General features: G+C 36.9%; 1 protein-coding gene across 2 annotated transcripts in view; it reads left to right on the forward strand.

Moving 5' to 3' along the window:
* LOC139121423 (E3 ubiquitin-protein ligase NEDD4-like) overlaps positions 1–23,145 on the forward strand; it is a 40,785-nt gene extending 17,640 nt beyond the window's left edge. Inside the window, exons 4-27 of one of the 2 annotated variants that reach the window (XM_070686280.1) lie at positions 1,262–1,300; positions 1,647–1,700; positions 2,061–2,111; positions 3,110–3,165; positions 3,318–3,423; positions 3,744–3,916; positions 5,584–5,704; positions 6,132–6,161; positions 7,210–7,392; positions 7,818–7,910; positions 8,524–8,578; positions 8,759–8,817; positions 9,552–9,617; positions 10,148–10,308; positions 10,675–10,743; positions 11,021–11,142; positions 11,637–11,707; positions 13,446–13,541; positions 13,960–14,033; positions 14,526–14,586; positions 15,225–15,284; positions 15,841–15,948; positions 17,226–17,395; positions 18,111–23,145. In XM_070686280.1, coding sequence (XP_070542381.1) covers positions 1,262–1,300; positions 1,647–1,700; positions 2,061–2,111; positions 3,110–3,165; positions 3,318–3,423; positions 3,744–3,916; positions 5,584–5,704; positions 6,132–6,161; positions 7,210–7,392; positions 7,818–7,910; positions 8,524–8,578; positions 8,759–8,817; positions 9,552–9,617; positions 10,148–10,308; positions 10,675–10,743; positions 11,021–11,142; positions 11,637–11,707; positions 13,446–13,541; positions 13,960–14,033; positions 14,526–14,586; positions 15,225–15,284; positions 15,841–15,948; positions 17,226–17,395; positions 18,111–18,213 — 2,181 coding nt within the window. In that variant the 3' untranslated portion in view covers positions 18,214–23,145. The remainder of the gene's footprint in view (positions 1–1,261; positions 1,301–1,646; positions 1,701–2,060; positions 2,112–3,109; positions 3,166–3,317; positions 3,424–3,743; positions 3,917–5,583; positions 5,705–6,131; positions 6,162–7,209; positions 7,393–7,817; positions 7,911–8,523; positions 8,579–8,758; positions 8,818–9,551; positions 9,618–10,147; positions 10,309–10,674; positions 10,744–11,020; positions 11,143–11,636; positions 11,708–13,445; positions 13,542–13,959; positions 14,034–14,525; positions 14,587–15,224; positions 15,285–15,840; positions 15,949–17,225; positions 17,396–18,110) is intronic. The other variant, XM_070686281.1, reaches the window with a different exon arrangement.
* Positions 23,146–24,865: the final 1,720 nt, after the last annotated feature.

A 24,865-nucleotide genomic window follows, 5' to 3' on the forward strand; every position in this document is an offset into this window, starting at 1 on the left:
ATAAAAATCCTGGTACAGTGGTAGACACTGTACATACATTTATAATATGGGTTACTAGTGCAAGAATTAAAAGTATAAGAGAGAACATAAACTCCTACCTCCAGAGACCAGTCCATCACAGTTGACATGATTGAGAATATGTGTCATTGACAAGGAATCAATCCAATCAAAGTTAGCCCTGAGTTCCAGGAGTAAGCAAATTCTCTATGAATGCAAAAATATAACATTTTACGTATTGAAAAACAACCACTCTGTATATAAATATATAAACACATGATAAGCAATTATTGCAAAGCAAAAAACACTGCTGTATATTTACCTTGTTGATGAAAAGTACTTTGCTGAGGTTGAAGTGAACAAGATGATGAAAATTTATTAATATTGATAGTAGTACGGATGGTGCAGATTTATGATTGACGTAGAAATCAGCCAGGAAAAGGGAGGAAATCACAGAGAATGCATCACCCATCTCGAATTAGAACATATGTATTAAAAAGTCTGCCAAAATCAGCGAACAGCTGGTCAATTTAGCTAAAGTGAAAACACTGGTCAAACGTGTATCTGCCTAACATTAATCTTCCTGGTGGAATACAATTGTAAGTGCATACTTACTCCTTTTGTTCACCCTTTTCCATAGCTGCTAAAAAAATAAAGTGTTAACAAGTTGCATTGGCTCTCAGCAAGCATACTTTTTCCCTTTTACGGTAGCGTGTGCCTAGAAAGTGAAAGACTTAAACTTTTGCTCAAACTTTCCTCAATGAAACTTTCAACTCATTCTCTTACCAAATCAAAAAGAAAGGTCAGGGGTCACCGTGCAAAGTTATGTACTGGAGAAAAAATTCGGCTGACTCGCAGCGTGTTTGCAAGGTTATATCTGATTGGTCGATTGTCACTATTCACAGTCACTTAGGGAGTCTATTTGTATTGTTTTCATTATATTGGTAAGATTCAGCCACCCAATTGGATAACAGCTTCGAAATCGCTGCAAGTCGGCCCAAAAAATTACCAAACATTTATCATAATGATATGGCCATTGAATGGCCACCCATTCCTGTGTTGTCTATGGGGAAAATAGAATCATCAATTTTTGTAAAACTAAGACACTGAAAGTTTTTCTTTCTCCAATAGCTTTAAAATGATCCCCACAAGAAGTTGAAGTACCAGAAAAGTATTATACCTTAAATGAAACATTCAAGTCCATCAATATTGAGAAAGCACATCGATTTTAAATTCCATATTTTTACTTGCTCTTCTCCTGCAGACTCTGAATCCAAAATGGGAAGAGGAATTCTTGTTCAGGGTGAGTATGTAACAGTACAAAAACATTAAACCATGTTATGTGTATCAGTTTCTGGTCATATAGTAGTAATGTGTAAACTGTACAGTGTGTGATTTCAGTGTTTTCATGTGATTTTAGCAACCCTGGACAACAACAACGTATACACAATGAATATTATATGCAACATTTGGCCCAGATTACAAGCTGATCTTATCATTATGCACAGATATGTCAGAAATAAGTATGTATGATAAATGAAATGTTTACCTAGATTATGAGGATAGTCTTTTGGAGGTGCCGATAGAAATACCCCTTCCAAGCTTGAATTATGGTAATGCATTTCAACAACATATTTCATGCTTTGCAGGTGAATCCTAGAGACAACAGATTACTCTTTGAAGTTTTTGATGAAAATAGAGTGGTAAGATATTATTACTTTACAGTGCGTAGACTGTGTGTGTCACAGTCTGGGAGTGTGTGAATAAATTCTTGTGATTACACTTGTAAATTAACTTATTGTTTGACGCTCTTTATGGAAATGTTTTGCAAGCATTTGTCAAATATGTAGTTTATCACAATTACTGCCGATTCTTATTGGGGCAAGATTTAAGATGAGTGGACACAAAAAAAATTTTGTGTGAATTTTTTGTTAACTAGGGAGTCCACATGTACTGTCACTTATATTTAAAGCCGCCCAAGAAAATCCCTTTGAGTTCAAAACCAAATGTGTCCACAAATCTTAAGATGTCCCTTTATTGGCGTTTGCTCATTTTTTTTACAGACCAGGGATGATTTTCTTGGGCAAGTTGAAATGCCGTTGCAGTCATTAACAGTAAGTTGAATTCTTTGTGAACATGTATGAAGTGATTGCCATGTTGATATACAGTTTATTACCATAATTATAAGATTTGAAGTAGCGATATGAAACCATATTCAACAGCAATATAGAATGAAAAGAAATGTAAATTTCCTTTTGATTGATATTTAGCTCCTGCAGGACATACATGGTGAGATTTCAAGATTAGGCTTTGTTAGTCCGTCCATGTGTCTGTGTGTGCATCCATCTGGGGTGATTTCTCAGACACAGCTGGAGCGATTAATTTCAAAATGTGCATTGATGAAGAGTGTGAATGACTCCGTGTAAAGATATGAAATAAAGGTATAAAAGAAAGACCTATGTTAACATAGAACACATACCCACTCTCATCATTGATCACACACCACAACTGTTAACTGAAATGTACATATCTGACAGTCAACTCTTAAAATTTATTTTGAAGTTTGGCTTGATGGGAATCTACATGGAGTCTTTTAATTCCACACACCCTTTCTAATGCATATTAAATGTAGAAATATAGTCAGTCAACAATACTACTGACTGATTATGGGCACGGACTTTGTCATGCATGATGACTTAGGTTTCCCAGTACGGAATACAAACAGCTGTTGACATATGATGTTATGTTTCAAACTGTTTCATTGAATTTCAAAAGTGTTTCTACTGCAAAAATATGCTCCACTTCATCCTGATAACACGTCGGCCATTAATGAAAGAAAAACAGTAATCTGGAAGAGCTCTTCTCCGAGATGCCAACTATAGCACATCTTACAAAATTTAGAAAATCATAAACTCATCAGTAGTACTATTTCTATTTTTAAAAACATGACACACTGTTTATGTCAAGGGCAGTTTATGAAATCATTGCTTGTCAACAGGCAGTACACCCTTTGTAAAGATAAAAAATAAAAAGATACAAGAAACGTTGTAGGCTTATATATGGCAAATGTTTTGCATTTGAAATAAACTTAATGTTTTCCCGAATATTTCAGACAGAAAATGCAGATAGGGAACTACCTTTCAGAGACTTTATCCTAAGACCAAGAAGGTGAGTCATTGACATCTTTCATGTTTGTACTCTATGTGAGAAAGGGGAGGATATTTGTACGTGCATACATTTGTACACATTTCATTTGCCTCAGTGTAGTGATTTCATTGGCACAGAGATTTCAAAATTTCTACACCGTCAATTTTTTACAGTGCAAGGTCAAGAGTCAAGGGTCACTTGAGGTTGCAAATTGGGTACACAAGAGGTGAGACAGTGGAAGAGTCAGATGACCAGTCCGAACAAGAAGAAGTTAATGAGGTAGAGCGTAATGTTTCTGAATTAATCCTCTGCTTGAGTTTGACAATTCATGCTGTACATGCTAAGTGCCCTCCTCTCGTCAAGTGGTGAATTTGTGATACTTAGGGGGAAAAACGTGAGCAACAAAGTCTAAATGATCAGTGTAGCAAGATTGGGTCAGTTGTGATGTTGTGAATTTCATACGTAAAGATGCCCTTGCAAATTTGCCATGAAATAAAAGTGTCTGTGATAGCCTCTGTGACCGCAAACACAGTGTCAATACTCGTTTGACATCGTTGATCCTCACGCTGACCAGTTCTTATGTTCTTTTTGTGTTTCAGCCTGGCTGGGAGGTGGTAGACATGAGCAACGAGAATGAACAGCAAACAACGCTGCGACAGAGCTCGTCACTGCCGCCTTTGCCGCCACAATGGGAAGAGAGAGTGGACAACAATGGTAGGGTTTTCTATGTGAATCATGTTTCCAGGACAACACAATGGGAGAGGCCAACAGGGTAAGTCAAGGTTCTCCAAGTGGGGGTTTAGTAGGGGCTGGCCCACCTCCTGTGTGTTTGGAGAAATCTATTTATTATTTTAATAACTAAACAAAAGAACACATTTGCACAACACAAGAGTATGCAAATATGTATTGTTATTTAAATTGGCCACCCCTGTTTTCCATGACATTGAGAGTACTGTTCGTCATGGTCTTTTGATGCACAGAGATTCACATCTGTGGTAAAAGTATGGAATTTGTGCAATGTTTTAACTGTGGAGCCATCACATTGTAATTCAACTGTGCATTTTTCAGTGGATTAGGTTGGTCCATTCATATATTTAGGGGAGGGTAAGTAGTAAGTTGTGGTACAGTAAAAGAGAACTGATCGCAGCCCATTGTTATCTCATGACCCTCCTTCATGTATTAAAGTCACCTACCTTCCAGAAAATAAATTGCAACATACCTCAAAGGGTAGTGTTGAATTGTAAATACTGCATTAGGTTGTATCAGCATCATAATATGTCAGAACTGTACAACTTTGAGGATATGGTAAAGTTAACAACTTCAATTTTTGATGACAGAAAAGGGAAGATCTCTCATCCTATTGTGTTCGTACACAGGATACTGAAACTTGAATGGTCACAATTTTTTTATGGAAGACTTTCAAAGCTTGGAAAATAGGTTAATACTTTCAAAATGACAGAAAAAAGTTGGTAGAGTCGGCATGACACAAATTTCATTTAGGAATGACTACACAGAAAAGATCATCTGAAGCAGAAAGTACAATGGAATAGACACAGATTCGGCAAATTTCATTAGCTAACAATTTCTGTCATTCAGAGATGTAAGATAAGATGATAGCAATGTTAAGCAGAGGGTTGTGAATAGTTACTGTCAAATTATCATTTTATTTACGGTGAATCTGAGAAGACCAAAGGGCAATGAATGGTTAAGGAGAAAAATACTGAACATCAGGCCAAAAGGAGAAAATGTTTTGTTTGTCATCCGTGCATGTATCGAATGAGACAAACTGTATCAGACCTGTCTGATCGTTTGCTTAAAAAAAAAATTAAACTATAAAAAATGATTTACTACTGTGATGGCAGAAAATGTTCATATCTGTGAGATCAGATCTATGCAAGGTACTGTTCTGAACAGTGAACTTTTACCCATATTGTCTTGCAGCATGTGAGAATCACCGCGACATCTGCACATTCCTGTTTGTGTTATATCATGTCAGTAGTTGGATCTTGTGTGCTATATATATAAAAAGATAAACAAGTAATAAAAACCAAAAAAAAAAAATGAAACAAAAGTGAAACAAAATCATTTCATGGCATCATATTTGTAAGAGACTTTAATAGGTTGAGAAACAATTCAATGATTGTTATTTGACCTCAGGGTCAATTTATTCTTTTGCTTGATAATCATTGGGCCATAATTATCTCCCCATGTTATTCTGAAGTAACATGCAGCTTTTCCGTATAAAACACAAGTATCCAATTTCACTAAATTGTGGAATGCGAGCTCCGTCAGCACAGGCCATCAGTAGGCTGCTGTGCTCCGACTGTATCTGTCAGTTGCTTTGAACAGATGCACCACTTTGATCTGGACAACTTCCATATTTGGCATCAAGTGAGAGCGCCCTCAGTGACCAAATTGCAATGTAACTGTTGTTTCCAGAGCTACTGGCACACCCAGTGATGGTCATTTACAACAGCAAGCTGTCAATAACTACCGAATGAGAAGGTTGATAAGTGAAGACGAATCACTGTCAGGACCACCAGAGGAATCAGCAGCATCTGTAAGTTGAAATTTCAAGAGCCATCTACAAAACTGTTCACGAAGTATTTGGGAAATGGTAGAATAGAACAATCTCTGTACTGCAAACTGATACTTACATTGTACCTCTATCTAGATGTTCGGTGTGTTTTGTCATTGTGGGCTCAGAGTGTGACAGAATGTTTGTGAAATTCAGAGAGCTGTGGTACCGTGTTGTCACATCAAAATGTCACAAATGATCTGTATATGTTTTTGCAATTCATTCTCATGCAAACATGCTATAGTTGTCTTGATTCGTTCTCTCCCAGTTCAAAGGCGCTTTTTTGGGTGATCAATTGCAAATGACATAGCAGACTTCCTATTCTTTGGAAATCTGATTTTGTTTTTGCTTCCTGTTGATGCTCTTTTTCTTCATTTATGTGTTGCCTTCCATGTGCCTTCATTCCCAGATTCGTCATGTTGATGTCCATCCAACTGATGTAAGTCCATATTTGTAGATGTTTTGCGTGTGTTCTGGTGGTGGCATTTCTTGTCTTAGTCCTTCCTAAACTTGTTTCTCTGTGTGTGTGTTTGTCCAGTAACGTATCTCTGTACTGTATTTATATCAGTTACATGACTTAATCTTCTGTGAGATGTCATGCCTGCCAAATTAATGTGAAACTCACAACAGCGTTTAACCTTTTCACCTCCACTTCCTCATAAACAGGTCCACAGCCACCATTGATAACAATGGATTTGGGCTAAACCATAGTTTAGAAAGGGTTAAAGTCTGTCGTTACAATATTATGAGCTGAATATCATTAAGCTTCTTTCTGTCTCACTTTGATGAAGTCAGTTTGCTACACTCAATTTTATAATTTATATCAAAAACGGGCTTGAAGAATAGAGCGTTCAGTTTCTGTCTTCCACTTTTTTTGCATCTTTTTTGTTTGGATTGTTGTCAACATGGACAAAATGGATTGACAAGACTTATGACACAGACTAATCTGTGCAAACACTCAGATTTCCTTGATCCTGAACTTGGCTTGACATGTGTGTGGACTTTTTTCACAAGCACAAGCAAAGACATAACAGAGACCAACTCATCTTGGCAGTGGTCTTTGGCACAGAGTGTTTCTTGAACCGTTATTTTTTGGTTTTCATGCACGGGTTGATACCATAACAAATACCGATATGTCAGTGATGACTTGGATCCTGGAGTCCGTTGTATGGATGTTGATTTTGGAATCAGAGATGCTTAGAGGACAGGTTTAGTGCACCTAAAGAACACCAAGCTTTCCTTACAAAGGCAACTGAGTTCCTTACAGGGCCTTCTGGGGTGCCTTCTATAGTTTTTTTGGAGGAACTTGGACCCACTAGGATGATGACGTGTTGTAAAATTGTTCAGTTTTGTTCCAGTCTTTGTTAGTCTCACCATATGGAATACTGTAGCTGCAAATGAGCCTTAATTTCTTTGAGGAAAAGGAAAGAGACTTCATCAAATCTTGAATCCTGTTCACTTTTTGACCCCATCTTTGTCAACCACAGACAACCCAACGAGTAGACACAACCCAGCCAAGTCCGACAATACCCAGGATACCTGAACAGCCAGCAGAACAGCCAGAGTTACCCCACGCAGAACTGGGTAGCCTGCCACCGGGTTGGGAAGCCCAGAAGGCACCCAATGGAAGGTGGTTCTTCATTGACCATAACACTAGGAAAACAAGCTGGGTAACAACATTCAATTACTTGTATTTGCTGGGCAAATTGTTGAAAAAAACCCTCATTTGCTCTGTCACGGAGTGGTCCATTTACTGAAAGAGGAGACAGACAGGCAGACAGACAGACAGACAGACAAACGGATGGACAGACAGACAGATGGACAAACAGATTGTAGAGGGATATAGATGTATTGAATGTTTTATTTGCAGAAAGTGACTGTCAAGAGTGTGTTAAGTTAAGCAAGATTTTTTGAAAAGTCAATATACAAGCAGATATGTACACACCTATGTACATGAAGAATTGAGTCAATACTATGTGAATGTTGTCTAATTAACAATGAGCAATGATAATTTCCTGTGATCCAGAAGTCTTGTTATGATGTTTATTTTAAGTCAAGTCTCAAATTAAAAATAAATTGTCTTTCTTAATATCAGACTGATCCGAGACTTATGAACAGAACACATCCAAATCTACGAAGTCAGACCATTAATAGACCCAGAGCTAATCCAGAACTTGGGCCTCTACCTGTAAGTACGCACTCACGTGTGTGTGTGTGTGTGTGTGTGTGTGTGTGTGTGTGTGTGTGTGTGTGTGTGTGTGTGTGTGTGTAGTATATCTGTGTCTGTATATGTATGTGTGTGTGTCTTTGTGTGTCTGTGTATCTGTGTGTGTCTTTGTATGCCTTTGTCTGTGTATGTGTTTCATTCAGGCGCAACTGATAAAACATTCGTCAAAAGTATTGCAATGTATAATGGGATAAGGCAGTGTTCATATATCTGTAATACCCGTATAGATGGTGTAATTTGCTGATTTTGGCAAACTTTGTGAATCCCGTTAAAGCCTCATATTGTTTTTCAATGTATCAGGCTAGCAATGTTCTTTGAGTCTCTCATTTCTGTCTTATATTGACAAGTGAGTGCATCAAGGATGAAAGAAGCCATTCTGATACATTCTCAATGTCACACCACATCCTTATGAAAAAACGTGATATACTACACAATCAAGTGGTTAAAGTCATGAACTTGACCTATGTGCTGCATTTCAGTTTCCATTTATTCATTTACAATCCCCCTTAATAATTCTTAGTTTTGCGCCAGAGGGTGTCACTCATGCTTGACTTTCCCCCATCCTCTTCTTTAGCCTGGCTGGGAAGAAAGAGTTCACAGTGATGGAAGAATATTTTACATCGACCACAGTGAGTATTCCTTGCGCAGTTAAAATTTTAAACTGTTCTTTTATGTTAGCAAAATGGCATGTATTTGTCTTCATTGCGACAATTGTGAAAACCAGTTAAAGTATAAGGTTCAGCAATGTAATTGTTTGTAAAGGCTGTTCGACGTTGTGACTGTAAGAAATACCACTTTTATTCCTGCAGATAACCGAACCACTCAATGGGAAGATCCCAGAATGCAAAATCCTAAGATAGCAGGACCGGTAAGTATTCCAGCACAATTTTCACACCATTCCTAGTAAACAGTCCAGTTTCACAGTACAGCCCAAGCCAGAATTTTTTCACCATAAGTTCTACTTTTACTGTATTTTCTAAACTTCTTTCTTCAGCATGGCTAGTTAAACTTTTCACATTCTTTGATCACAACAAAATCTGTGCTCTGTAGAAAGGAAAGAGTCAAAGAATTGATATCTCTACTCTCCACAAACAATTTGAAGTAGGTGATTAAAAGCTTCAAAACTGCAAAATCAATCATTTGATTATAATCACACATAGATAATTGCGCATAGTGAAGGTAGTACAGTATATGCCTTGAAATAGAAAGTCTTTAACTTTTGCTCAAACTTACCATAAAAGATACTTTAAATCATTCCTTTACAAAATCAAGAATAAAATCTGAAGTCACCTCACAAAATTTTGCACTAGAAAGACAAATTACCCAATATTTTTTGACTCTTGAAATTCAAAATGGCCGCCACTCCTGTGTTAACTCTATGGGGAAAATGAAATGTTCAATTTCAACAAAAATGAAGCTGTTGAAAAGTTTAGTTACTTCATGATCTTCAAAATGAGCCCCCACAAGTGGTAGACCAAAGAAGTATTGTAAAAATTTGAGAGTCCGAATTTCTGTCCCCACTAGGCACATTCTAACTGACAGTGTATTAAATAATGGTGTTATTTTCCTGACATATCTAACTTTTCTTTTGTAATATTTCAGGCTGTACCATACTCTAGGGATTACAAAAGGAAATATGAATATTTCAGATCAAGGCTTCGTCCTCCAGTAAGTTGTTTCCATGTGTTCTTATTTCCCAGCTAAGTGACAACAGAGAATCACACACACAGATATCACAATATTTAACTTCAGAAAACAAGTTTTTGACATGAATTTTACCTCTGAAAAATTGACTCAGTGCAAAGATGTTTTCTTGAACTATGCTATTTGATGTTACTTTCGTAACTTTATGTTTTCACTTCTAATAGTCAGCAACTTCTCAGATAGATATGATGCGTGATGTGAAATAATGCTTGCAGTTATATTTCTGAGTAAACCCATGCAGAAATGAAAAGACAAAAACTCATGATCATTATTTTCTTAGGAAATTCAAAGATAGTGATATGCAAACTCAACAAAATTCCATTGTAACAACTGTGTACATGCAAGTGTTAACTTTTGAATGAGTGAACCACATTAACTCATTCTTTACGGTATTCACAAAGTCTCCTAACAAACACTCCTGTAAGTTTTTATAATGTCAGTCTAAATTTCACAAGCACTTTCCATGTAATGACATTGTTACCATTTCTTTACAGACTGGTGTCGCAAACCGTTTTGAGCTGAGAGTTTCCAGAAACAATCTGCTGGAAGGGGCATACAGAGGCATTATATCCGTTAAAAATCCAGAATTATTGAAGGCCAGACTATGGATAGAATTTCAAGGTGAAACCGGCCTTGATTACGGTGGTGTCGCCAGGTAAGGCAAAGTCAATCAAATACTTCATTTTTGAAGTGAAAGGGTTGTCCTTTGGTTTATTACGAAACATTTTCATTTTTGTAAATGAAAATTATTCACCAGTGAACAGGTAGCAAACACCAAAAATGAGACTTAGTGGTGAAAAGGAACCGTGCTCCGATTAGTGAAAATGCATGTTACTGTGAACTGAACATGCTGTACCTCATTCACTGAAATGAAGAAGGAAAAATATGACAGGTACGATCAGTTGCCTTTCTTAGTTATAAAGCTTTATTACAAAGTTTCCAGCAAATTCAGCGGCCAGGATATTGTCTTTTGGTGTTGCAACCATCGCACCCACTGTTCTTGTCTGTTCTTTTTGTCCAGGGAATTTTTCTACCTCCTGTCACATGAGATGTTCAACCCGTACTATGGACTCTTTGAATACTCGGCCACGTAAGTGTTATACCCAGTAATGACTGTAACTTAAACCAGTAAAGCAAGTGACATGACAGTAAAAAGCCCCCAAACCATGGAAAGTACAACATAAGCATTGGTGTTGTTGTGTTTTTTATCATGGTATTTTTCAAAGCTAGCAACTGATGACAAGATGAAGTGTGAAAAACTTCAAGAAAAATGTACAAACGTTGCCTGGGTATTTGCTTCATCACATGTCTGTATTCATTGTCAATCAAAAACATCAAGTAATTTTGTTCTGTACCACTGTCTACAGGGACAACTACACCCTACAGATCAACCCTAACTCTGGACTTTGCAACGAAGATCACTTATCTTACTTTAAATTTGTCGGGAGAGTAGCTGGTATGGCTGTGTATCATGGCAAACTCCTAGATGGTGAGTCAGGGTAGTGGTAAAGACCCCAGCATTTGTTTGGTTTACACATGTAGGGCAGGTTAGGGGGTATCAATCTGATGAAGCCATATTGACATTGAATTAAGGGGTCTGAATGATAATCTTGCATACGATTGATATTGACTCTGAAGTGGCTGATAGTCTTTGAATACAAAAATGAATAGCACAGTTATGGATGTACAAAGAAACTATATTAGCTGCATGTACCTAGATGTAGTTACTTGTGAAATAGTAAAAACATAGAGCACTGTATATACATTGTATTGAGTCTATTTTAATAGACCTGGGCAAATATGAAATGAGACACGTTTGTTAACTAAGACAACAATTTACACCATTGAATTATGGCAGCTGTTGATTGTCGTCTATGAATGCTCCATTTACAACTGAGTACGTTGAAAGCATGTGATATTTATTTTGACATTTGTCTTCCAAGATGTTTTGCATCTCTTCATCCCTTCTCATCATCTTTCCAGGTTTCTTCATTCGTCCGTTTTACAAAATGATGATTGCCAAGAAGATAACCCTTCACGACATGGAGTCAGTGGTGAGTTTTACCTTTCAGATATTTCACCTCTTCACACACCCCAACCCCAGCCCCAACCCCACCCAATCCCCTGTAGACAGGTCAACAATTGCCAACTGCTAACAATGGGTGTGGATCAAACCATAATGGCAGAAGGGTTGAAGGGATAGCAGGTCTAATGTTTGTTACATTTTCAGAAGTTTGTGAAGTATAGAAACTAAACACGTTATGAAATGGTTACTCAGAACATGCCTCTGAGAATAACATTGCTTGATCGAATTTGGCGCCTTATATATATATTTGATTGATTGATTAGAAGACAATATCTTGGCAGCAAAATTAAATCCAGTATGGCATCATACATCAGCAAGGACATTGACAATAGGACCTTTATATATCCATGCTTTAGCAGCACTCTGAATAAATGAAAAAACTGAAATTTCGAAACAAGAATAGTGAAACTGACAAAAAAATATTACAGCTACTGACCATCCTAAAAACCCAGTATGCACCTTAAAAGTGAAAGTTGTAAACCTTTGCTCAAACTTTCCTCAAGGAAACTGTAAATGATTTTCTTTCATAATCAAGAATAGCACTCAGGTGTCACTTTGTAGCTATCAATACTAAAGCAGTGTTTTCTTCAGGTTCTTGCACAAGGGGAATGTCGCCCTCTGCTTTCAAATTTACGGGGGGATTTGGCTCTGATTTTTAATCGGTGAGAGTAGTCAAGTATGCAAATTTTAGTTATGCAAATTCAGCTTTTATAAAAGATCGGCAGATTTCTGTTATTAGATTAGATTTCCAATAAAAAGAGTCATGCATGTTGCTCTTTTCCATGTCTTTAATGTTTAATGTATGTATGGCCTTTATTCCTATGAAATGGTGCACACTTTATTAAAGTTCCATTAGCTGTATCTTCTTGAGATTTTTCCGTTAGTTTTGATTGAAATGATCACTGGCTGATGTTGAAAAGCCTGTCAAATAACAGAGAATCGCATAGTATTCGGAAACATTACGTGCCCTACAACTAAATAACATGTGATTTTACAACGAAAATTTCATATTTTTGTCCGGACAGAAATACAAACTCTGTTGACACGCGGATTGCAACGTAGGCATTCTTCTGCACCTGTGCAAGCCATTTACAGCAATTTCAAAATAAATATTCATTACTTATGCCCGGCACTTACGTCGTAGTCCATTGTCCGAGCACGTTGCGTAGCCAGATGTCTGGCAATCCTCGACGCAATGTTGTTTTGATCCCGCAATAAACGTGAACTTGTACATCTGGCGTGATCGCGGCGTCACCATATCTGCGTTCTCCCCAGCACGCTGAGCATGCCAGACGTCAACAAATGAGCTCGGAAGGGCAACACGTTTGAACAAAAATTAGCAGTTTTATGTGGCTATAACATCACTAATCATGTTTGTTTCTTCGTAAAACAACATTTTGCAACAAATATGAGCCTCCAACATGGAATTTTCCGAGGTAAAAAATGGTCAAAAGTTACAAATAATGGCCCTTTAATATGCTAAAAAAATTTCAAAAGTAGTTCACAAGCAGAGCAGACCACATGGTAAAAATTACCAAAATTTTAGAGTCCTAATATCTATCCAGGAGGCTCACTCTATGTTAAATAATGAAATTCTAAACCCTTTATTCACACGCCACACTTGCTTCACTCAGTGAATGAGTTTTTTCATGCAGTAAAAGTTAATTTCATATTGTGTTCATATTTTTGTCATGGCCTATTCACAGGACTCTGAGTATTATAACTCTTTGAAATGGATCACAGAAAATGACCCAGAGGATTTGGACTTGACCTTCTGTGTGGACGAGGAACTTTTTGGACAGGTGAGATTCACTGGTGACTTGGTTAAAAGATCAGTAGCTCTCTGGTGTTTTTGATGTCTCCTTTGGAGAACAGTTCAAAAGTAAATGATGCAGAGTGTGTGTGTTTGAAAACTCAAATCGCGACAGTTTTAAATTCATATTCACAATTTGATGTCAGTTGTTTGTCATAGTCAGATCAGTATTCAGGAAATTTGGAAATGGGGGGATATATAATTTAAAAAAATAAAGAAAAAGTTCCTTTGTATTTGGTGATCTCTACTACCAAAACAGAATACATAAATACTGGCCTATTCTAAGGTGCAGACAACAATTTTGTGATTTCTTCATTTCCACAAATTTCTGAATTTGTAGATTTTTTGTTGATACATCTGATACTTACTCTGTATATCTCCTCTGTTTTCCTTTTTTACGTCAACAGACAGTGACGAAAGAGCTAGTACCAGGTGGATCAGATATGAGAGTTACCAATCAGAACAAAAGGAAATACATAGAGTAAGTGTTCCAGTACCATCTTAGATATCATTCATGTGCCATGCCACTTCGATGAATCGAACCAGTGCAGTGTCCAAGTTTTTGTGGAGGGTTTATTTTCCCCCTGTAAAATTTAAATGTTTCATCATTTTGATAATTTTACATGATACAATTCACGCCAAAAAAAAATGTCACATGTCATAATGTGAATGAGGTTGTAACATACCCACAAGAATAATGAGGAAAGATGACTTTGTCCATACATGTAGAGGCACTGTGCTAACTCTCATGCGATGCAGCAAATTAGCAACGGTACAAGTAACAGATTTCGTGAACTCAAATTACCCCAGAAGTGAATGACATTAGCACAGAAAGCAACGTGACCCTTGACTGGAGTGACCCGATTCTTTTCTGTGAATTACACTGATGCATATTGTGTGTTAAAAATCATTGTGAGTGATTTTAATTATCAAGTTGTGCAGTCATAAATTGTGAATGTTTTGAACATTTCAGACGAGTCATTGAATGGCGTTTTGCATCAAGGGTACAAAGTCAGATGGCAGCGTTCATGGACGTAAGTTGCAAATTTCAAAAGACCTTAGAGTGACTGTTGCACATTTATTTTAATCAAGAAAAGTAAATTAACTTTTTTCTTGTAATATGTCACACAGCAAATGAATGGGAATTTCTTCCTGTAAAATATATGTTGTATTGATGGCACTGGGTTTATTATGGTACTGTAGATCATATACTAGCATTCTGGGGCTAGTATTTTGGTAGTGAAGGAGTGTAAGAAAAACACATTTATGGAGCCTTAAATATGTATAATACATGTAAGTATTATGTAATAGACTCATTTGTAAGTCTATTGAGTAAATAAAGTTTTCACCATCTTCTGTTTGTTAAAAATTAGATTTTTCTATAGAGTTGATACGGGGTTTAGCGGCCATTTTGAATCCACATGTTGGTGAATTTTATGCAGTTTGTTTCGCTAATCCTAAACTTTGCATGTTACCCCTGAATTTTATTCCTGATCACGAGAGTAGATGTATAACAATTTGTTTTGGAAAGTTCGGGCGCAGATCCAAACCTTCTTGCTTTGAGATGTTTGCCAACTTAGTTTAGGGGTATAACTGAAGAAAAAATGTTTTACTGTGAAATATCTCGGTTCGAAGGATCTCACCATTTATAACACTGTACTATAATTTCCAGGGTTTCACTGACCTAATTCAACTGGATCTGCTCAGGATTTTTGACGAGAATGAAGTTGAGGTAAGTCAAACTACATACAATTTGTAATTCATTCTTCCAAACCAACAAAGGCAAAAATATCATGTGTCTTTTAAGTGGATAGCCTTCTCATTGATGTTAAGTTTTTGAATGAAATTACAGCGACAGGTATTTGACACTGACCGTTTGGTGAAACTGAAAAAAATTCATGAGAAGCTAGGCTGACGTGAAGTTACTCTCTCAATCAAATCAAGTATCTAAGATGAAATCTGTATTTTTCTGCAGAAAGATATCCTCAGTAATGCATATCATTGGCCACCTGGACTAGAGTTGTATTTACACATGGTCTAGGGCCACCTGGACTAGAGTTGTATTTACACATGGTCTAGGGCCACCTGGACTGGAGTTGTATTTACACATGGTCTAGGGCCACCTGGACTGGAGATGTATTTAAACATGGTCCAGGGGCCAGCATATTTCTGATTCGTATGATGACTTAAGTGGTCAGCATGTGTAACTGGTGTTTCTGACGCTAGGATTTCTACTACTGCTGGCCGTATTATACCTAATGTTGATTATTGTACATGTATATTTGCAGCTGCTGTTGTCTGGTTTGGGTGACATTGATGTCAATGATTGGAGGAAGAACACAGTCTACCGAGGAGAGTACCATGCGAATCATCTCATCATACAGTGGTTCTGGCGGGTCAGTTCTCAATTTCTTTTACCTGAGTGTATGAAGCTTGACTTACATGTAATATCTGAGTGTATCGATCTCGACTTACATGTAATATCTGAGTGTATCAATCTCGACTCACATGTAATATCTGAGTGTATCAATCTCGATTCATATGTAATATCTGAGTGTATCAATCTGGACTTCCATGTAATATCTGAGTGTATCAATCTGGACTTCCATGTAATATCTGAGTGTATCAATCTTGACTTCCATGTAATATCTGAGTGTATCAATCTTGACTTCCATGTAATATCTGAGTGTATCAATCTCGACTTACATGTAATATCTGAGTGTATCAATCTCGATTCACATGTAATATCTGAGTGTATCAATCTGGACTTCCATGTAATATCTGAGTGTATCAATCTTGACTTCCATGTAATATCTGAGTGTATCAATCTTGACTTCCATGTAATATCTGAGTGTATCAATCTCGACTTACATGTAATATCTGAGTGTATCAATCTGGACTTCCATGTAATATCTGAGTGTATCAATCTGGACTTCCATGTAATATCTGAGTGTATGAATCTCGACTTCCATGTAATATCTGTGTGTATCAATCTGGACTTCCATGTAATATCTGAGTGTATCAATCTCGACTTCCATGTAATATCTGTGTGTATCAATCTGGACTTCCATGTAATATCTGAGTGTATCAATCTCGACTTCCATGTAATATCTGAGTGTATCAATCTCGACTTCCATGTAAAGGGTCAGTAGTTGTAACTTTTTGATGAGTTTTGCACAGTGTTTTGTTTTGTATGTCAACTGCAAGCTTTTCCTCTTGCTTGAAACAACCACTATTTTAACAGCTTGTGTACAGTGTCTGTACATGTAAAATGCACTATTTTTTCTTATGTTTGAATTCTAGTCCAGACCAGAGTTCACTTACAATACAATAATAGTGCAGATTATAGGCCGAGTTGACAAACTGGATGCGTGTATCTCAATATGCTTTGGAGAGTCAAACAAGAAACTGTAGTTGGCATTAGAAATAAAGATTGTGAAGAAAATCATCAAAAGTTGCAGCTACTATCCCTTTGATTAACCTTTTACCTTTTCCTCATGTGGCTGTGTTTCAAGCCTGTTGTGTTCATGAATAAGGTAAGACCACTGTATACAGCAGAGGGGTGGCAGGCTTCAGGAGATGTCACATTTCAAGTACGTTGAAGCAGATATCTTTGTATTGATGGTCATGCCAAGATTTTCTCACCCCTCACGTTTTATTTCCCCCCTGTCAGGCTGTGCTGTCATTTGACAACGAGAAGAGGGCCAGGCTACTGCAGTTTGTGACAGGCACATCCAGAGTGCCCATGAATGGTTTTGCTGAGTTGTACGGCAGCAACGGACCTCAAAAATTCTGTATTGAGAAATGGGGAACTCCGACTTCTTTGCCAAGGGCACATACCTGGTAAGTTGCTCTGAAAATCTGTAGTTTTGGGTCCTGGTAATGACTGCGATTAAGCCTTTCACCACCATGGTTTGGCCCAACCCCCATTGTTTTCAATGGTGAGTGTGGACCTGTTTATAAGGACATGGGGGTGAAAAGATTATTGAAAAGAAATTATTCACTGTCATTCATTACCCAAGTTGACATATATGATATTGTTTGCCTATTGTCTTACTGTTAACATAGTGATGCACTGAATAGTATGACTGACAAATGAACGTTTTGATGATGATATTTTCCCTTGGGGCAGGTACTACGTGCCTTGAAGCTGAATAATTTAAACTTTGCTCAAACTTTCCTTACGGAAACTTTAACCCATTTCAAAATCAAGAAAGAAAGTCAGGGACTCACCGTGCACAGTTTGGTACCAGAGAAACAAATCACCTACATTTCCTGATATTTGAAATTCAAAATGACCGCCATCCCGGTGCTCAGTCTACAAGGAAAAATTAAATTTCAATTTTCATAAAAATAGGACACTGAAAACTGTTTGTACTCCACAAGCTTCAAAAGAAAACCCACAATAGAAGTAGACCAGAAAAAAGTGTTGCGAAAAAGATTTTTTGTTACTGATTCGGAGCACTAGAAACAACTCCCCCAGTGAACAAAGCCCCAAAACTTGATGTCATGATCAATATTTAACAACAGCCTACTGTACATTCCATTTATTTTCCAGTTTCAATCGACTCGATCTTCCGGCCTACACAACCTACCAAGAGCTACTGGACAAACTTACCATTGCCACGGAAAACACAGAGGGCTTTGAAGGGGTTGACTAGAGAGAAATTCATCTCTTGGAAATATTACAACAAAAATGAGAACAATGTTTTTGACATGATATGTCAACTACGAGTGTAAAGAAACATGTCATAATTCCATGGTATTACATAGCAACACCAGAAAAAAGATCATATTTAGACAGAACAGCTTCTGCAGAAAAAAATATTTGCCTTTAATATTTATAAGCTATGTGTAACTTAAACAAGCTTGATTTAATGCTTGTAACAACCTTGTTTTGTGATTGCACAGACACTGTTTGCAATGCTAAAATGAATTGAAAGCCTTGCGTTCAGCAAAGAAAACAAAGCAATGCTAGGATTAACAAGAGGTTTGTAATTGTTGTAATGATGATGAGAGAATGTCTGCTGCTAGTAGTTCTTACATGTGCCACAGAGGGCGCACCATCAAAAGTGTGAATGGGCAGTTCTCCGCCGTCTTTCATGTCGCTGAGTGAACAAATTCCAAGCAAGCAAACTTCAAAAGTGTGTAAATGACGTGCTTGTGTGTCAGAGTTCATAATAAATATACGTATGAATGCAAAAAGTGTAAAAAAAAAGATACTTTTGAAACAAAAGCTGTGCAAACATAATGATGAAAATTGATCCGGCAAAATACCTGGTAGAGCGTAAAGTGAGCATGGAAACAAATAGAAGTAGGTACAACTATCTGCACATTGTAACTGAACGCTGTAGAGCTTGATGTAAATTTCAGCTGAAGAACGTCACAACCTTACAACTTTGTTTTCCTCACATTTTTTGCACTTTTTCTAAGATTGTAAAATTTTGAAAATATTTAAGAATTATTATTGTACAATAATATTATTAACACTGGGGCATTTTTAAAATTAAGCTTGCCTTGTATCATTGGCGGATGAAACCAAAAAAAAAGGTATTGTTCTAAACTCTTAGTGTTACATTTTATAAGTGTTGATTATGTCCCTATCTGAGTAATCACATAGTTACTATGGTAGCAATTAAAAAAATTGTGGATGTATTTGCAGAATGAAGTAGCTCTGCCAAGTAGATGTACTCCATAGTGAGCAGTATTACAGTTTTTTTCACTAATACATGTACTGTATTTCACTTGAAAATTTTTTTGGGGGGTGGGGAAATTATTGAAGAGTGAAAGAACATCCGATTGTTGATTTCAAGAGGTAACTGTGATGAACTGCTTCGCATGTAAATTTCGCCTCATGAGAGGAATGCAATGCAAACGTTTTATTTTCACGCACATACAGTATGTTTACATAAGAGAAGGTAGCTGCTGATTAAGAAAAGATTGTAAGCTTGAATTAAGAGTTTTGTACAATCACTTCGGTGTGTCTTACAAAGGGAAAAGAAATGACAAAAAACTGTCCTGTTCCTGAGTTTCAGTTTATGGTCGTATGTGCCTCGAAATTGAAAAAAATACCCTTGCTCAAATTTTTATAAGGAAACTTTAAACCGTTCTCCATCAAAAGCAAGAATAAAAATCAGAGGGTCACCACACGAAATTTGTACCAGAGAAATAAATGATTCTGTATTTTCAGACACTTTTAATTCAAAGTGGCTGCCATATATGTGTTTACCTTATGGGGAAAAAATAAATTTACGTTTTTCGCAAAAAGCCATTGAAAACTTTGAGTTCCACAAGCTTTTAAATGAACCCCCCTCCTCCCCTAATGGTAGGCCAAAAAAATATCGTAAAAGTCGGAATATCTGTCCCCGAGGTGCATTCTACCTTATGCAGACTCATGTGATTTTTAAATAATACGTAAATTAGACCCAACGATAAAGAGATCATTGGTTGTATCGATGCAGAAAGTCGATTGTGAAAAGAGAAACTGAATTCCCTTTGATGGATCGTTTGAAACTTTGCCAGTGTATACAGCGTAGACAGCCATGGTGTGTCAACAGAAAATCTGCGTCTCACTGCATGATTGTCATTTACTCATCGAAATTTATTGTCAAAATTCTTGTTGTAATAAAAGCTGCCGCAGTTTTGGTCTGTGACAGAAGTTTTCCTGGATTGGCCATGCAGGGGATGGGATTATTACATTGGTTTGTGTTGAATCGTTGGCACTATGAGAACTAACCATACTGTCTAAATTGAGGAGTTGCCGACACGTGTAGCTATGGTCTAGTGGAAATACCAGTCAAACAAAAAGAAATCAACACTGAGAAGGTTGAAACGTCTAGGAGGTCAGACATGGTCAAAACAACACCAACAGATCCGTGCAAACCACACTTATAAGTGATGCGTTCTAAAATGTTAGCAGGATGTGTGTGGATGTGTAGGGTTGTTCTGACTACACGTGACCTCCTTCCAGACAGCTTTCACAGAATTGAATTCTGATTTCTCTGTTATTCTGGTATTACCACCTTGACAATAGTTACACCTAACAGTGTTGGCAACTCTTCAATTAAGACAGTATGTCTAGTTCCCGTATTGCCAGCGGTTCAACGCAAACCGCTGTAATCACTCACCAAAGTAAGTGCAACTGTATGGCCATTGACATAGCTCATCATTCGTATACATTGATGCTGTACACTTTTTTAAGTTTGTATTTTTACATGTGTGTAGTGTTTTGTTTCTGGGGCTGGGTTGAATGGGTTCTGTAATGCAAAACACTTAGTACTGTTATCCTTAAGGACTACCACATTTACAAAGGAACTTTGTGTCTTTGAGCAAGTTTTGTTTAAGGGAGGAATCGGGGGACATGATCAAGCTTTTTTCATCTAAATCTTTGCGCTGGTATTTCAAAGCTTTTCTGAATTAGGGTCTTTTATATTGATGCAGATCTCTTCATCGTTGAAAAGTCCCAGCTTCATGGTGTCTGAATCAATTTTTGACCAACAGTAAGAGAGGAAGAACCATCAACCATCAATCAGCCAATCCAATTCTGGAAAAAGTGATTTGCATAACGTAATTGAATAGCCGAGATCTCAAGCTATGCGCACAAAGAGCAGACTAAATGTGGGTGTAAAGATCGAAAATTTGCAAGATTTTTAATGAAAAAAGACAAATTTTTTGCAAGAGACGTGTTTTCAACTGATAGGTCAACTATGAAAAAGTTTATTTGTGTACCATGTCCATCCAATAAGGCTCATCGTAAGTAGATCTTTGCTTCTACAAATTAAATCTGTGTGTTTGCACTGTGAGTATTCGGAAAACATTACATTGTAAAAAAAACATTCACCGGTATGCAGAGATTGTTTTATATGTAAAAATAAGACCATCAATTATTGATGATAGCCAAACAGCAATTGTCCAAGATGAACTGTTCAGTCTCACATATTTTTAATTTCATTCAAGAGCATGTAATGCTAAGTTTTTGATTTTTTTTCATTACTTTTATGTTGTATGTCAATTACAAGTTCTTATTCTACTCCCAAAAGAATGTTGAATCATCTACTATTTAATTTGTCAACATAGTATCAACAATTGTGAAATACATTTTTTATTGTTTACATTTGAATTTTAGTCAGGACTAGAATTCAATTTTCAACAATAATCGAGTCTATACATGAACAGGCTGAGTTTGACAAGATGAATACTGTGTATATAAACATGCTCTTGGGGTTAGAACAAGAAATTATGGTTGATATTAAAACAAAGATAGTGAAAAAACTCATCAAAAGTTAGCATTACTGACCCTTTTAACAGTGACTTACTTCAGTGGCAAATCTTTGTACAATATACAAGCATGACTACACGCATGATATTATTTTTGTTGGGTATTATGACGTACAAACATTATTCAGTCACGCTGGATTTATATTGTTTTCATGTTTTGTTTGTCTCTGCATTGTTTACAGGCAATAAAAGCGTTTTGGTAATTCGAATTTGGATTGTCAGGGTTCCGCAATTTTTTCATGTTGTTTGTTTTTAATACACAATGTAATATTTATGTATGTGCTGCTGGTGATTGCGCAAGTCAGCTTGATAAGCTTGTTCTTTTCAAATGAAGTTTACACCTTTCCACCCCTGGTTACCTGTAAACAGGTCCACACTCACCACTGATAACAGTGGGTGTGGGCCAAATCATTGTGATCAAAGGGTTAAGGTAACTTTGGAGGGGTTTGTCCCATTCATCATGCAGTACTTGCTCATATATCTTCAAACTGAGTGTCTTGAAACTTGATTGAGCAAAAAATACTACTGCACAGGGCCAAAAGACAATGGAAGTAATTTTGAGGAAATGATTTTACAACATAGGCTTGTGCCCAACAAGACACCAGTGAAAGATGATAATGATTTAGGAAAAAAAACCAAAACTATATTCCAATGTTAATTCATAATGCAATACAACTGCATTTAAACAGAATCAGCGTGTACTTTTGGAAATTAATTGCGATCCATTGCACATGTGTAGCAAATGTCGCTGGTCAACGTGTCTTTATCGTGGTTTGCATATTCAAATTCATTGATGCATCGACGCACGGGGTTAATTCAAGGAAGCAGATGCATATATTTTCAGTATGTTCCCATGATAAATTATCTGAGTGTCTAAGCAACACCTGAAGTGGACGGAGTCAGAACCACACAGATTTGCAGAGTGAAATCCTATCAGTTTGCTTATCCCTGTTGTACAGTGCCGTCAACATCTATATAGCTGCTAAACTTTCATAACTAATTTTTTATACTCAAATTTTCATTGTGATATTTCCAAGTCTATCCTATTCAACTAAGAAAAAAATTATATTAGTAAAGCTTCTTATCCTGTTTGTCCTTCATAAGAATTGAAATATTTCTCCCGACGTATCAGCTTTGCGAAGTGCCAGTATTTACTAATCATCTATTTCAGCAACACCTCACATATATGTCAATTGAGTACATGTTGTATTTATTTTGAAGCAGTGATTGCGACATTTCAACACACAAAAAACCTGTTACTTTGCCTGTGTTTGTACTATTTCAATAATGTGTAAATAAAATTATGATTCAAAGGACGAGATCTGACGTGTGTTTTCTTGGAGATGTTTTTCAAAGTCCAATGTATAGACTTTCATTTCGTGTGGTCTGTGTATGTTAACAAGACCTTTTAGGAGTGATGTGTGGCAGTTGGTTTTGTCAAGACAAGTGTAAGACTGCCAATTCTGATCACGCTACAGTATTTTCAGACTATATAGTGCAAAATAGTGCAAAATGTGTGCAATAAAACCAAAACACTGTAAGTGAGGCCAAAATACGGAGTTAGGGTGACATTTTAGTGAGAAGAACTAAATCGCTCGTTGAAATTGCCACTTCTAGTGTTGCCTATATGGACAGCTTTTTTTTGCAGTTTACAAAGCATTATGGGGCAAGTAAGCTCTTGTACAGCAGGGGCATAATCAAAGCCTTTCTGCAAATCTGTCGTCCCTGGCAAGGTCATAATTTGCTGAAGCAGAAACACAAAATTTTACTTAAAACCTTTATGGGGAAAAACTAAAAACTTATAATGGTGAAAGAACGTACATATATGTTTGACTTGAACTAAATTTGGTTGGATAAAACCGCACCCTATTTTAGACCCTGGCTGTAATGATATTTATATCATTTAGACCACGTCATTAACCCTTTCACCACTATGGTTTTTCCCAAATCCATTGTTTTCTATGGTAAAGTTGGACCTGTACACAGGGAACTGGGGTGAAAGGGTTAAGAAACCCACATCAAAGGGCAACACAGTGACACCACCCCACCCCTGGAGCAGTATACTTAGCATTTTTTTTTGGGCATTTTTTCTGCATGTTTTACATTGTCTTTTCTCCAAAAGGCATGTTCCACCACTCGTCATTCATTTAATTATCACTACCTGTACATGTACGGGTGAGTAATTATAATGAAAAATTGAATTCAAGTCATCAATATCAATTTGGCAGTACTACAGAAGGAGCATTAACAAGCCAAATACTGGTTATTTCCAAACACTTAACCTTTGACCCCAGTTTCCGCTGTACAGGTCTCTGATGTAGAAAGCAATGAAATTGGATGTAAACTATGGTGATGAACAGGTTTTGGCAGCAGACCATGAAACCAGGTACACAAAATTATTGAAAAAAATGTCAACAGTTCAAAAATTTTATCCGTTTTTATTCAAAATTTCATCAGTGGCTGTGTTCTGTGACAAAAAAAAAATAGTGTTTGTTATTTTTTGATATATATTTACTCAAATACACACAAGATCTCACAAAGAAATAGAAATTTGAAAACTGATTCATATTCAGTTCCGGACAGGCGACCGGCCTTGTCTGGTGAGTATAGCGCCCTCAATAGCCCAATGTAGCAATGACATGGCTGGCACAGATCTCATTAGTAATAGTAGATGCCCCCACCCTGACTTTTCAATTACTTCCTACTTTTAATCTTTAAAAGTGCTTTGCCGACGGGCCTACTCCAGAATCAAAATGTCACTCTGAACACTCAAGTGTTCAATGGAAAAAAAAGACATGACCTTCTACAACCAAGCATGGCCTGCTCCAGAAAAAATGTCACATTCTGAACACTTGTGTTCTTTGGAGGAAAAAAAAAGTCTGACCTTCTGGAAGCAAACATGGCAAAGGGTTAAACACAGTGCTATGTTTACGGATGTGGTTTTCTTTGTACCGTGGCCTATTTGCTTTCCAGGTTACACTCATTCAAGTCACTAGAAAATTGCCTTCCAGATCTCACTGCGTGTACAGTTTTAAA

The sequence above is a fragment of the Ptychodera flava genome, chromosome 21 (genome assembly GCF_041260155.1).
Source record: "Ptychodera flava strain L36383 chromosome 21, AS_Pfla_20210202, whole genome shotgun sequence".
In the NCBI taxonomy this organism is placed as follows: Eukaryota; Metazoa; Hemichordata; class Enteropneusta; family Ptychoderidae; genus Ptychodera; species Ptychodera flava.